Source organism: Buceros rhinoceros, unplaced genomic scaffold, assembly GCF_000710305.1.
Source record: "Buceros rhinoceros silvestris isolate BGI_N320 unplaced genomic scaffold, ASM71030v1 scaffold8202, whole genome shotgun sequence".
In the NCBI taxonomy this organism is placed as follows: domain Eukaryota; kingdom Metazoa; phylum Chordata; class Aves; order Bucerotiformes; family Bucerotidae; genus Buceros; species Buceros rhinoceros.
Window position 1 is genome coordinate 7,586 of NW_010399466.1, and position 15,309 is coordinate 22,894.

The 15,309-nt window shown below is 39.0% G+C and overlaps 1 protein-coding gene across 1 annotated transcript in view; it reads left to right on the top strand.

The window, feature by feature from the left end:
• The window catches only part of USP38 (ubiquitin specific peptidase 38), a gene marked incomplete at its 5' end in the record, with an annotated part of 20,596 nt that extends 7,581 nt beyond the window's left edge, over window positions 1-13,015 (top strand). The window contains 6 exons of the mRNA XM_010131480.1: window positions 1,533-1,691; window positions 2,794-2,987; window positions 3,527-3,620; window positions 4,439-4,545; window positions 5,581-6,928; window positions 12,682-13,015. Of these exons, the coding sequence (XP_010129782.1) occupies window positions 1,533-1,691; window positions 2,794-2,987; window positions 3,527-3,620; window positions 4,439-4,545; window positions 5,581-6,928; window positions 12,682-12,843 (2,064 nt within the window). The remainder of the gene's footprint in view (window positions 1-1,532; window positions 1,692-2,793; window positions 2,988-3,526; window positions 3,621-4,438; window positions 4,546-5,580; window positions 6,929-12,681) is intronic.
• Window positions 13,016-15,309: the final 2,294 nt, after the last annotated feature.

The window sequence follows — 15,309 nt, forward strand, 5'->3', positions numbered from 1 at the left end:
CTACGTTTGAGCATCATTAGCATAAACAACTTGGGGTTTTTTATAGAAGAAAAACACTCTGTCTTGCTCTTGTGATGTAGAACTTTCCACGATGTGTTCTGCGGAATTCTGAGATTCTACAGAAGTATAAAGTTTTAAATCAACCTCAGGAGAGAAATGATACTTTGATATGTATTCAAAGTGTAACCTTCAGTGTTAGGCAGCATGTTGTAAGAAAGAACGGGGCTCTCAGATTGAGAGAGCTGAGAACCTCTGCTTTTTCTGTTCTTCCCATGTGCTTTGTCTGTGAAAAATGCTCGTGTTCCACACCTACTTTATACAACTCTTATTCTTGGAGCTAAATAATTACTTCCTCATTGCTGTGTACCCACATTTACAAAGCGAAAGAGGGATATTTTTCATTGCAACTTTTGCTATTGACTCTGTAGTACATTGAACACTTGTTCTTGGTGGTTTTGTTTATAAACAGTGGATAGTTTGTTTACTAAGAGTAGTGTTTGTTTCTGAGATGTAAAAATATTTCTCATTCCACTTAGAACAACTGACATTTGAAAAAGTAGCAAACAAATATGTTGCATCTGGCCCCTTTTACTTCGTTTTGAAGTATATTAATTCTTGTGATTGGTAGACTGTCTGAGAATTCTGACATAATTTCTGTTCTGTATTTCATTTCCAAAGCAATTTGTAAGCTAATTTGTGACAAATTATTCCATAAACTTCTCTCACAGTTAATCCCTTTTGATCACTTGGGAACTGGCAGAGGTGTCTGAAATATTTTGGTTCACAGTGAGAAGTCCCTGCTCTTTGGGACTGCTTTGAAATTACTTTCTACTTGATGTTTTAAGAGTGATGTAATTTTCATGCATTTAAAAACAGACTGCTGTGCTGACAAAGGAGAAGGAGGTGGAATAAACATTTCTGATGTATACCCACTGTAAAATAGTAATGAATCTGAACTAATTCTCAAATAGACTATGGTGTCTGTGGTAGGCTTTTTTTAGCTTTTGGTTAATTTGTCTCGTTTATTGAGCCTAGCTCCCTCACTAGGTGGAGCTGTGAGCCAGTTCCCACCTTGTAAACTGAAATCATTTGCATGTATCCGTTGGTTTCAGATCCCAAGCATTAGATTCAATTTAAGGAATATTGAGAGGTTTGTTTTCAAGACTCTATCTCTGAAATTAGAATAGGATACTGCTGTTAGTGATAGCACAAAACCAAAATGTTTGCTGTTAATATCCCTAATAAGATGAGTACTTCGAATGCTTCACTGTTTAAAATATTAACATGCATTTTCTATGTTCATAAAGTTAAATACTTAATACAGGAGCTAAGGAGAGCATTGAATAATTAATTGCGCTGTTCGAAAATCATCATGAGTAAAGAACAATGCGTGTTTTCCAAGTTGTCATTTCTCAACCACTTAAGAACAAAAGTCCTCTGTTGCTTGGCACGTGTAAAACAGTAAAGTTGTTTGTAGAACAGCAAAACTGGAAAAATGCAATTAACACCCTTTTTTTTGTGATCCCGTTCAGATTGTCCCACATGTGGTTGGTTTGGTTCACTCCTTCAAAAGAGATGGCTTACCTTCCAGCACAGCCTTTTTGATGCAGTTGACTGAGTTGATACACTGTATGATGTATCATTATTCAGGATTTCCAGAGCTCTATGAACCCATTCTGGAAGCTGTTAAGGTATATCGGGAATATTAAGAGGATGGAATGGGTTTGGGTTTTGTTGTCTCTTTTTCACAAATATGAAAGCTATAATCCCGTAGATCTAATTTCTTTAGGACTTCTGTTAGTAGGAAAGAGCTAACCACATAATGTCAATTTTAGCTGTGTTTGGAATATGCTACAGAAGTTGTCCTGACTGTCTATGGTATGATTATAGCAGGCCTTAAGAAAAGCCTGAAATGAGATCCTTTACTAAAAGTACCATCTAATTTCTGAAGCCTCGTGTAACTATTGGTGTTCTTTTGTGAGGTTTATTCTAGGCATTTCATTTCAACTTAACCTGGAAACTGTAACACTTCAAATATAAGTTCAGAGCCCTGATAGTATTGAAGTAGATTCTGAGGAGTGCTTGGTATGGTGTTAAGCTCTGGCTAGCTCCAAAACACCATTATGAAGCACTGCATCTTAATACTGCAGTCAGTATTGCGTGCCTCTGTGGGTAAAGGGTGCTGGCCTGTGCTGTTTCAAAGCAAAATATGGCTTTTTTAGATTAATATTTAAGTGCATTATGCACTTAAATAAATTAGAAACCCCCAAACCCAAAATAAAACCCACCCCGAAATAAAATAAAATTGGAAAAGAATACAAAGCCCACAAAAAACTCACTTGGGTATAACCACCTGAATTTATAGCATAGTATTGCAGTTAGATGTTTTGATGCTTAAAGAGCCCGAATTAATTTAATTCCAAGTATTCTGAACTTTATGCTCACATTCTTCCATTTTGACAGATCAGGATTATATTTCTAGCAGAAGAGAGGATGCTTTAGGTGTCCATTAAAGTTTGAAAATAGAGAGGTAGTTGTTGGCTGTAGAGAGGGATGCTGTGAATGTGCACATCAAAGATGCCCAGCAGCCCCTTATTCCTGCAATTTGAGAGGCTAATAAAGAAGGCTCCAAAGAAGAGGGCTTGGAGGGTGGGTGTATCTTGTAGGCTATGAGGGCTAGCAGCACTCTGAAGGAGAACATGGGAGCAAGTGAAGATAAGCCTGCTGAATATCAGGACCTGTCGTAAAAACAAATGCAAAAACTTAAAAGTGTGCTGAATGTTTCTCTTGTAGGATATGCCCAAACCCAGTGAAGAGAAGATTAAGTTGATTCTCAGTCAGAGTGCCTGGACTTCTCAATCCAGTTCTTTGCCATCTTGTTTATCTAGACTTTCTGGAAAATCTGAAACTGGGAAGACAGGTCTAATTAATCTAGGAAATACTTGCTACATGAACAGCATTATACAGGCACTTTTTATGGCTACAGAGTAAGTCCTTTTTAACAGCTCTTTTCACTGCAAATTTGTATGCTTGCTTTCCACAAAATATTAACGTGTCCTGGGGGGGTTTCAGCTTGCTAGAGCTGAGCTGGTTTCTTTGCTCTCATTGACCAGTTGCTTTGTTGAAGTCCAGCTCTGTGAAACTGCAGGTTTTATCCATTAAAAATCCCGATCCTTCTGTCCAGTTCAAAAAGGAAGTCCCTTTTCCTCATGGTCCTTGCTCCCTTCAGTATTGTAAAAGCTTATGGTGATGCCTTTGTTATAATCCGGAAGCTATTGGAAAAAACTTCTGTCTGTCTAGAGCCCATTCTTACACACTTAAACGTTTAAAGAAATAGGGGTTTTTTTCAGTGTTAGTTCCTGCCGTACAATAGTGTGGCATATGCACTGGAAAAGAATCCAGTTATTGAAGGGAAGTGTTACATGTTTTGCTTTGTTTCAAATTGAGGTAATTATCTGAGCTGAAATAACTGTGGTGGTGTTAGAGATCTAGCAAGAAAACTAAGGCCTATCTCTTTATTTTTCAGTTTCAGAAGACAGGTTTTATCTCTGAATTTAAATGGGTGTAATTCACTAATGAGAAAATTGCAGCATCTTTTTGCATTTTTGGCCCATACCCAGGTATGTCAGTTTATTTCATCTGCTGTTTTTTAAGCCTAGATCTATGTACCAAAATTTAGGAACAAACATAATGCCATGGGAGTCCTCTTTGAGTGTACTAAAAATATAAGTATCATAGGTTTGTAGGGTAACGAGTATATCGCCAAATGTTCAGATGGTGTGTGTGGACTTAGAGAAATGTATATTCTGTAAGTGGAATGTCTTGGCATTGTGATGTTCCTATAAATGGGCAGTAACAGCTTTTCTTTGACAAGCCAAAATGAAAAAAATCCAAAGACAACCTGACTTTATATAAGCAGTGACTTTCTGTAGCGAACTTTACACTAAATTTTATTGCAGTTCAGATTCTAAAGTGCACTTTGTTAAACATTTCAGAATATTTTGCTAGTGCTAGAAAGACATAATACACTTTTGTTCTCTTTGATTAATAACAACTTGTTCTGAAGGGGATGAGGCTGGATCACCTTAAAAATAAATTGGTACTTATGAAATACTGGTGGTGTTCTGAAGAAAGCAAGCATTTTTAAGCTTGCCAGCAAGAACAGTAACTGCTATTATGTGTAACATCTGGTTTGCACTCACTGCACAGTTAATATTTGCCTGCAGGATCCCCTACTTTTATCTTTGTACTAGAGGAGATTGCTACAAAATTAATGATGCTCTCTTCCTGTGATTAAGTGATTGAAATGTTTGTGTACCATGTGTTTCATACAGTTCCTCTAAGATAATGTAGTCCAAAGTTCAGTGGTCAAAATAACATAACCAACTTTTAAAGTAGTTCTTATTTAACCTTGTCTGTCCCTCTCTTACATGAACAGAGGGAGGCATATGCTCCTAGAATTTTCTTTGAGGCTTCCAGACCACCATGGTTCACCCCTCGATCCCAGCAGGATTGCTCAGAGTATCTCAGATTCCTGCTAGACAGGTATGGTTATTGGGCCGTTAAGTCTTAGAATGTCAAACTCTTAGGAGCAGTCATGTAACAGCTCCGCTGCATGAGTGGGTACAGGAGTTCTGGGCCTCATTCCTGGTCTTTTATATGGTCTGTGAAATGCTTTTCTTCATGGGTTTAATTTGTGGTAAAATCTGGATACCATCTTTTTTTTTTTTTTTTTTTACAAACTGAAACTTGGGTGTTATGTTAATCATGGTCCTGTTGCAAAATTAATATGGTTGCTGAAAGCAGTTTAATCATGTATCTGGAGTTTAATGCTGGTGGAGACAGCTGTATTTCATACAGGTCAGATAAGTGGTGAAGAGATTTAGATGCATTTATAACCAGTTTAATAAGCAAATTAACTGTGGCACTGATACAACAAAAAATACCTGAATTAATTAGTAGCCTTCTTTAGTTTTTGGCTTGCTGAGATGTGGCTTGAAGCAGTATTGCTTTATGACATACTCCACTTCTGGATAAGTGTATCTCAATATGAAGTAGTGTTTGGTTTTGGGATTTTTTCTTTGGTCTCCCCTGTCTTGGGTTTCCTTTTTGGTTTCGTTTTTCTTGCTGTAGTTTCTTAACTTTCTTGGCTACAAAATCATGACCTTTTCTTTTCTTTGGAAATAGTCTGGCACTAGATAAATAGCTACTTGTTCTTTTACAAAATCTGATATACAGAACTAGTCAACTTGGAGTATTGATTTATTAAGATAATGTAATGGTAAATAATAGGAACATCGGGGGTTTTTTAGTACTTGCTAGTGCTCTCATTCTGTCCTGTGTAATGAAACCCGCGTTAAAAGCGTTTTTGCTCTTCTCGTACTCTGTTTTGGATAGTGCTGACCTGTGTGGTTCAGCTTGCTTATAGATTAAAAAAGCTATTTGTTATTTTCTATAAGATGTGTCTAGCCACTTAACCGTTTATACTTTTGGCATAACTGGAAAAAAGTATAAATGGTGCAGCAATATTTGCTTGGAAAATAGCACAGCTACTTGGATTTATTTTCCTTTTATCTTCAGGCTGCATGAAGAAGAGAGAACCTTGAAAGCATTGTCTTCAGCAAAGATGTCTGAAAGTGTAATGAATGAAGAGTCCCAGACACAAGAAGCTGTCCATAAAGCACAAGTATTTGCTGAAGGGCCTTGTATGGGAAGTGGAGAAAGAACTTTGATAGAGAAGATGTTTGGAGGAAAGTTGAAGACTACTATATGCTGTTTGAACTGCAAAAGTACATCTCAAAAGGAAGAAGCTTTCACCGATCTCTCTCTGGCTTTCTGTCCTCCAACTTCCTTGGAGAACATTGGCCAAAAGTGCGTGGAAGGTTCTGAAGTGAAAGATGACTACATGGTGCAAGTTAATACTTTAGCAGCTAGTCCTACTGGAGAAATTCCCAGTAATTTGGAAGTAAATGGTGGATGTGACATGATAATGAACGAAGGAACCATAAAGGATTTTTCTACTGAGCCAAACTCTGAGAATACCACAAATTCTGAACTCAACAAAGCTCAAGATAATGGGGAGATGTCTCAGAGGCTAGTAGGTAAAAACACCCTGTCCGTTACAGACTTACTGAATTATTTTCTGGCACCCGAGATCCTCAGTGGAGACAATAAGTATTATTGTGAAAAGTGTGCCTCTCTACAGAACGCTGAGAAAACTATGCAAATCATTGAGGAACCTGAATACCTCATTCTCACTCTTTTGAGATTTTCATATGATCCAAAGTGTCATATAAGGCGCAAAATCTTGGACAATGTGTCTCTGCCACTTGTTTTGGAACTGCCGGTCAAAAGAGCAGCACCTCCTCTCGCTGTGGTTTCAGGAGGCTGGTCTGTTGGTGTTGAGATTTCTGATATTGGAGAAAATCTTGCTAAAAAACTGAAGCCCTCAGGTGCTGATGAAGTGACCTGCCCGCAATTGGTGCCCTACGTGTTAAGCTCCGTGGTGGTGCATTCTGGTGTATCCTCTGAAAGTGGACATTATTATTCCTATGCTAGAAATGTTACTGGATCAGGGCCTTCAGGACTCTGCCACCAGTCTACAGCTCTTTCTTTAGTTTCTCCTCAGGATAAGCTGTTGACAGAGGAGATTCCTTGTACTGTTGTAGAAAACGAGCTGGACACTGAGATGCCAAGAGAGTGGTTTCTGTTCAATGACAGCAGGGTGACTTTTACCTCATTTCAGTCAGTCCAGAAAATTACCAGTCGATTTCCAAAGGACACTGCTTATGTTCTGTTTTACAAAAAACAAAATAGCACCTGTGGCTTCAACACCAGTTCGGCAAATGGACTCTGGGTAAATGGAGACCCTCCCCTACAGAAAGACCTCATGGATGCGATTACGAAAGATAACAAACTGTACTTGCAGGTAAGAAGGGAATTGTATATGAAGAGTGGTCTCCTTAAAACTCAAAAGGGACAATTTGAAAGAAAGAAAAAGCTGGCTTTTAAATATTCTGGTATTTTAACCTTTAAATCCCCCGTCTTGCTTCCATCTTGGTGTTGCTAGACAGGTTCCACAGTAAGGTCGTCATCATTAGATCGGAAGGATCAAGGAAAATGGCTTAAACATATTTCAGTTTAAATTTTTAGTGGAGATGCTCTCATAGGTTGTTTAACCTTTTGTGATTCTGTGCAGCAGAGGCTTTTCAAACAGTTCTAATTTTCATTGCATTTAATAAATTACATGAGTAGCTAAATATACTTAAAAACTTCTTTGCGGGTGTCTGTACTAGCACGTGTTCACTTGGAGTGAAGTTTTATTTATACAACTGTGCTCACCCAAATGCTAGAACTACTAAAGTGAAGACGAGATTCTAGTGACTAGATTCTGTGTTTCCTTCGCTGCCTCCTCTGCCTCCCTCTGTGGGACCAGCACCGCCAGCCACGCATTCCCTGTGCTCTGAGTTCGTCTAGCTGTAGTCACCTCCTTGACTGCTGTTAGAAAACAACCACCGCTCTCCACATTGCAGTATGGTTTGCTTTGAGCATTGCTGCTATGTTTGGATGGTGTAACAGTAGAAGTGTGTTCTACTCTGTGCTCTTTGATGGGTTAAGCTGTTCCTGTAAGTTCTAGGCCTACTCAAATTAGAAAAGGACAGCTAAACCTCACTGTAGAGTATCTGTTATAATAGCTGCAGGTATTTTACAAACAGGAGAACTGAGAGCTCGGATTGCAACTCTGCTGCTATTTTCAGATTGTGTGGTTAAAGTGTTTGTGTCCTAACCATCTTTATTTACCTGCCAGCTTTCCTCTTGAGTGTACAGGGTTGCAAAAAATGAGGGTTCTTTAGAAGCTCTCTCGGATTATAGAGTAGTTTGGATTGAAAGGGATGTTCAAAGGTCAAGTAATTCAATCCCTGCAGTAAGCAGGGACATCACCAACCAGATCAGGTTGCTCAGAACCGTGTCAAACCTGATGGGGCATCTGCCATCTCTCTGGGCAACCTGTTCAGAGTCTCACCACCCTCATAGTGAAAAGTTTCTTCCTTGTATATTGTCTAAATCTCTCCTCTTTTAGTTTAAAACTATTACCCCTTGTCTTGTTGCAACAGATCCTGCTAGAAAGTCTGTCCCACCTTTCTTAGAAATTTGCTTTAAGTTCTGGAAAGCTGCAGTAAGATCTGCCTGGAGCCTTTTTTCCTCCAGGCTGAACGACCCCAAGTGTCTCAATGTGCCCTCGTAGGGGAGGTGCTCTGATCGCTTTTGTGAGTTCCTCTGGACCCTGTCCAGCAGGTCGATGTCTTTGCTGTGCGAAGGACTCCAGAGCTAGACACAGCACTGTAGATGGGGTCTCACCAGCAGACTGGGAGTAGAGGGACAGAATCACATCCTTCAACCTCCTGGCCATGCTTTTTTTGATGTAGCCCAGGATACAGTTGACTTTCTGGGCTGTGAGTGCACGTTTTTGGCTCATGCCCAGCTTTTCATCCACCAGTACCTCCAAGAACTTCTCAGCAGGGCTGTTCTCAGTCCCTTTGTCCTCAAGCCTGTGTTGATACTGGGGGTTGCCCCAACCCAGCTGCAAGACCTTTCACTTGTGCTTGTTGAACCTCATGTGGTTCACATGGGTCCACTTCTGAAGTTTAAAAATGGATTCAGTGTTTCTATTTTTCCAGTCACCAGGCACTTTACCTAACTGCTCAGACTTTTCAGCTACCATGGAGCTGAAAAACCACATCAGCCATACCCTCAGGACTCTGGGATGCGTTTCATCAGGTCCCACAGACTTACGTGTATTCAGGTTCCTGAATTCAGGTGGTCACAAACCTAATGTTCTCCTACAGGGGGAGGACTTTGCTCCCTCAGTCCCCATCTTGCAAATCATCCCCTTGAGTGGTGTGGTAAGAGAGTTTGCCAATGAAGACTGAGGAAAACAATTTGAGTACATCAGCCTTTCTCATTGGTTGTTACCAGCTTGCCAGTCATGTTCATCAAGGGGCGTATGCTTTCTTTGACCTTGTTTTTTTGATTCACCTTTTTGAAGCCCTTATTCTTTGCATCCCTTGCTGGGCTCAACCTCTGCTATGCCTTGGCCTTCCTGACTTCATCCCTACAGAACCAGGCAGTGTCCCTGTACTCTTTCCAGGATACCTCTCCCTGTTTTGACTGCCTGTGCATTTCCTTCTTGCTCTTGAGTTTGACCAGCAGGTCTACACTCATCCATGACGGTCTCTTGCCTTCCTTTCCTGATTTCTTGCATGGGATCAAGAGCTCTTGTGCTCTATAGGAACTGTCCTTAAAGACCTTCCAGCTCTGTTCTGCTCCCTGCCCCGGTGTGGAGCCATTTCCTCTTATAGCTTACAAGGCAAGACTAAATTAATAGTTTCTTGAAAACCTTTCTTTGACAACTAAAAAAAGGCAATAAAGAAGAGATATAGTTTCAAAGTGGAAAGAAGTTTTCGAAGTACATAGGTTGTTGTTTGTATTGTAGTTGTATTTTTTTATTTCTGTTCTTTTACCCACCTTTTAATTTTTTATTCTTCAGTATTGGCATTCTTTGTGGTGCTCTGCTAATCTCAGAGTTGTTAAGATCCTGCCCTTTTCTCAGTTTAAATGAGGCTGATCAGAAATGCTGTTTTTCTCAAATGAGCACTAATATTGTGATGTATTGTTTGCTTTTTGAGAAATTGCATTTAATTCTTGTTCAGAGTTCTAAAGTAGTATTTTCCTGGTAAGTTGAGGATATACTTTTTCTGTCCTGAGAAAGCCTTTGCTTTTTAGAAGAAATGTTGAAAAAAAATCTCTAGCATACTAGTTTTGTTTTGCTATTGCATACCGGTTTACCACATGATAAACTAAAATGTTTTCACTTTAAATAGCAAAACCTGCAATATGGGTGGTTCCCACTCCAGTTAAAACAAGTTAAAAATCCTATTCTGGGAACAAGTGGAAAGCTGTGGTGGTGGGGAGTGTGGGTGGGTTGGTGTGGGGTGCTCTACATTTTTCTCTGTCCGGAGAAGTGTTTGACTATCAAGTTTTACTTACCTGATTTAGTATTTGTTGGCATAAATGTAATCTGCCTGAAAACATTCAACGTTTTTTAGAAGCAAGGATATTTCTTGCAAAACTGCCAGTGCTATACTAGAACAATTTAATGTAGGTGAATATAAATCAAGTCAATATATGCCTTGAGAGAAGAAAGAAATGTTCTTGTTTAGCACAAACTACTGAACAGGAATAAAACATGAAAGGTCTTAAACTGCTCAATGATTTCACTTCTAGCATTGAGACATAGTGTGTAGGGCTTTTTGATACTAATACTCTGTCAAGAAGGTTTAATAATTGATAATTTGATCACTGCTCTGCATTTCTCTTTGCCTGTATGGAGAGCTAAGTTACATCCATGATGGAGAATGTTTTGTACATGTCAGCGATGAAGCTAAGATCACAGTTTATGCTATTCTCAGAGATTATAGCTGCTTCTGAATGGTATTTAAGTGGTTGACAAAAGCTGTGCCTGCAGCTCATTTACACTCTGTACCGAACGTGATGTGTCTCCAGAGCTGTGAGAGTCATCCCTTGCCCATAAGTCATGTGCAAGGTACTGTGGTGGTGTTCGTGGCAGTGCTTCTCCCCTCTCTATAAGGAAACCTAGTGACAGTAGCGCAATCATACAGTTCCTAATGGTGTTGTGAAAGTCACTGTAGTAGAAGACACGTAGAGTCATTTAGCTGCATAGCTATGCCAAAACCTTGTGCTATCCAGTAGCTGCAGTAGGGCAAATCAAAAATCATGTTTCTTGCTAAATCTGGCAAAAAAAAAAAATCCTTACTAGTGTGGTGTGTTTACAATTTTAAGATTTTTATTTAATACAGCATAGTTGATGTTTATATCCTTTTGTAGTTACAGTTTGTTAGGCAGAACTGAACTGCTAGGATTTAAGAGATAAAAAGTTGCCAGAAAACAGCTCTGGAGGGATGAAAGTGAAGGAGGGAGTAAAGAAAACTCAATTTTTAGTTTGGTACTGTGCTGCATTAAAGCATTTTTGGGGAATATTTTACTAAAAAAACTCCCCGAAAACAATACCCCAGGTACAGTGTAGCGAGTGTCCCACTCTTTGATTTTGAGAAGGAATTCTGTTCTAAGCTGAACAGTTTTGCAGTGTAGTTGTTCAACTGAACAGGCTATTTACACAAGGACTGCGATTTTAATCAAAATTTTTCTGTTGATTTCTGCTCCTAGAAGTGAGTTCTTCATATTCCCTTGTTATTCCTAGTAAAGGTTCCTAGTTTTTGATGTGTCTTAGTTAGCAGTATTGCTGGAGATAGCGTAATGCCGTCTTTCAGGAATATGACCAGCATATCTGTGTAGACAATGTCCTCCAAATATCTTTAATGTGATTTTGGAAATGATTGTGTTTCAATCCTTAGTAGTATAAAACAGTTTCAAACTCAGGCTGTATTTTTCTAAGAGAGCAAAGTAATTTAAACCTACAAGTACGATTGTTAGTAAATGAACTAGACTAAGTTTTAGTGCTTTCATGGCAGTATAATACAAACACTTTCCCAGGTTCTTGGCTCTGTTCCTTGCTTTCACCAGGAGGTGAAGAAAAGGAACAATTCAAGGTGACCCACGTAATCACTAAAACGCTGTAAAATTTCCGCCTGTTGGCTTTAGGGGAGGTATGTAGTGATGAGGTGTCGTGTGAAGGAGGCTGTTAAGTATGAGCCTTAGAACCTGAACACTTTCCTTTTGTTTCCCAAAGAAACAAAGCTTGTACAGGACTGCTGCCTTTTTCTTGTTAGTCTTCCAGAGCCCAACACCTGCCTTCCCTCCTTTGATTTTTGAAGTTCTTGGCCAATTCCAGAAAGAGGTACTAAAGACAAGAAACTGTGGCAAGGTTTATAAAACTACCTGGCCAGAGACGAAATAGAATATGATACCTCTAACGAGGGAAAAGCCCGTGGTCATCCCCTTCTTAGATGTCGAAGAAGCCACGGGGGGATTCAGCTGAATGGCAGAAGGCTGTGTTTTTTGGTCCTGCCACTTCTGCAGGTACTTCTTCCAGCAGCTGACTCTGATATTTATGGAGTGCTCGAGTGTTCCTGAGACTTACTAACGTTCAGCAAAGTTAGCATAGCAATAACACTTCAAAGTTAAAAAGCTGCAGTGATTGGAAACTAAACAGCTTGTCCATCTTTGTGCCTTTTATCTGAGTACTGCTCTGTGCAGCTGGTTGAGTGGAACAAAAGTGTCTTTTAAATAATTAATGTTGATGTAATGGTCTTACCTTTCTATTCGGCAGGCAAGAGCAAGGGCATTTTAAAATTGCCAGGATGAAAATCCGTGTAAAATGTATATCAAACTAATGTTTTGTTAGCTTTTGATCAGCAGTCCGATTCTTTAGTAACATCCCATGTTGCTATAAAATACCATTTAGCATAAACTGAAATGGATTTATTCAGGATCCATGTATATATACTGACGTTCAACTAAATTGTGCATCTTGGTTTGGCTGTGGGTGTTCAACTTGAAGTCAACAAAGCCATTCAGACTTAGGAGTCCAGAAGTTAAAGTTGCTTTGAAAACTGTTTCAAAATTTACTAGAAATAAGCTGTTTCAGGGACTTGAGGTTGGTGGTTTGTTTTTTTTAAAATTGTGCTTATTCTTTCATTTCAGGAGCAAGAGCTTAGTGCTCGAACACAAGCACTTCAAGCTGCATCAGCCTCATGCTCTTTCCGACCCAATGGATTTGATGACAATGACCCCCCGGGAAGTTGTGGACCGACAGGTGGAGGAGGAGGGGGTGGGTTCAGTACTGTTGGTAGATTAGTTTTTTGACTACGAAGACAAGCTGGAATACACTGGTTCCAAAGCAGCCCTGTAATGATGAGGACAACTACAATACTGAACTTTGTCAGACATCGTACCAAGTTTTGAGACTTGATCCTTGTTCAAAAGCAAATGTTGGGGTTATGTTTTATTTGAAATAAATAAGCGCATAATGAAAAAAAACTACCTCTTAAAAATTCAGTTGCTTTTATACTAAGATAAGCTTGCCCAAAAGACAGGAAATGGAGATTTTTGAGTAGTTGCTAATGACACTGCATTAAACTGAACAAACACGTCAGTTTCTGTTGTCCTCCTCCACTGAATGAAGAAAGTTCTCTTTTTCTTTTTTTACTCTGACTGTTGCTTTACGTGGAGATCCTTTCCGATAGGCTAAGCTGCATACATAGTCTCTCACCCCCACCTTATTTTCAATCCAATACCTTTATGGATTTCCAGAGATGATGCAATTTATAATGAAGGCAATAACTTAAATGTGACATGATACAGTACTTTCCGGATTAAAAATGATTCAATATATTTCCAGTGTAAATGTAAAGAAGAAAAACCAGTTTATAAATATTTGCTAAGTTGTTTTCCAAACCAAGTGCATGTTCTGTAGGAACAATGTTTTTAAATAGAAATTGTTAACTTTGTAGCATTTCTAATTGTTTGGAGGATTTTAAAATTATTTCAGGGAATATATCTGCTGTGTATTGGAAAGGAAGAGATTCTGTATGTGCCTTGCAGTACTGTAACTTAAACTTTCTGAGGCTGCAGAAAGAAAGGGGAAAAAATGCATTGTTAGTCAATTTATTTCTTTTTTGGTCAGTATTAGAAATCAGTACATTTATAGAAAGCTATTAGGTTTCCAGAAGTAAAAAAACGGTAGTTTGAAATGCAGTAAGTGTGTTGCCTATTATTTTTTTTTTTGATCTAAAGAAAAAATTCATACCTAGTAATCTATAACTTTCTTGGCTGGCGTTGCTAAGAAAGAGCTGGTCATAACTACTGAGCTGTGGTTGCGAAATCTCGGAGAGGCTGCCTGTGTTGGTCCTTGCTGAGGATCTGTGCTTCTAAGAGTCCTTTGAAGTTTGCCTTCTAATTTTGCTCGTAGTGAGAAGTTTCGGGCAAGTTCAGGCTTTAACTGTCTGCAGAAGACCACAACGATGCTGTCTACGGAGCGGTGTTTGCTCGCTTGTTAGGCCAGCGGAGGTCGAGGATCCGTTGTTTTAGTCTCGGCAGAAATAGCAACTTTGGTTTTGATGTGCAATGAGGATAACAGAAGTAAAGGGGTTACACTGCTGAATCTGGTGATTAATTCTTAACTTGAATAATCTTATAGTGAAGTGTAAATTTATTTAAAGTATTTTTACAGAATTCTGCACTGTTTTACTGTGGTTTTATATTCTACTAGGTGACAAAGTGCATTCTGAAAAAGCATGCAGACCTGGCAGGTGTTAGCTTAACTGTACAGAGTAAACAGATTTCTTAGAAAATGCCTTTAAAAAGCATGAAATAAGTTGAGAAAATTAAAACTTGTTCATATGGTATCAAATATATGGAGTTTAGTCTGAAAGGTAACTTAGCTTGCAAGCTTATTTTTATATTATCACTAAAACTATGCTGTTCGCTCTGCTATAGATTCATATGTTACTGCTCAAGAAAGGTAGAGCAGCTCACTTCCATTTTTTTTAAAAGTTTCCAAGCGTTGTTTTGGTCATTTGACCTCAGCTTTGACCTATGCTTCCTTTGCTATCTCAGTTGTAGGTCTCTGAACCAGGGGTTCAGCTGTGGAAATGGGGCGTGTCACCAGACTAGAGCAAGGAATGTACGTGGATGAGGTGTTCTTGAAAGCTCACTTTGCCTTCAAATTCTGTAACTTTCAGTCTAAGAGGGCTTCCTGTTGCCTTTCAGGCTTCTCGGCCAGTTAGCTCTGGTTTTAAAATGTTTGGTCTGACAGGTTAACTTGGCTTTTCTCTCCCAAATTAGGAGGACACACTAAAAAGCTCTCTACTGTTTGCATTACAATGCCGGTATTTTCTGTCTCTGTGTCAGTTTACTATTCACTTTAAAACACTAGTAAGTAGAAGCGGGGCAAGTGTGTTTACTCTATATTAAATCATGATTTTGCAAAGGTCAGTTTTGGTTTTGTGTTCTCATAGTAAAAATACAAATTATGTAGCTTACCTAAAAATAACGTGCAGTATGAATTTTGAATACCTATTGTACTGTATTTTGTGAGCAGGTAGGAGGCCTTCTACACCCTTGTTTGCTTGTTCTAAATTAGGTGTTAAATATGGACATTTTATACAAGAATAATGCCAGTAGGGTTGGATCTCCTTAGGTATAAAAGGATGGTATGTCTCAAACTGAAAACAACTTTCTTTCCCCTTGTTGACTGCTGTTGACGCAGTTACTTTGGGTTTTACAAATAGGTTTTAGAATTCAGAATACCCATTGGAACGTCTGCTTGCT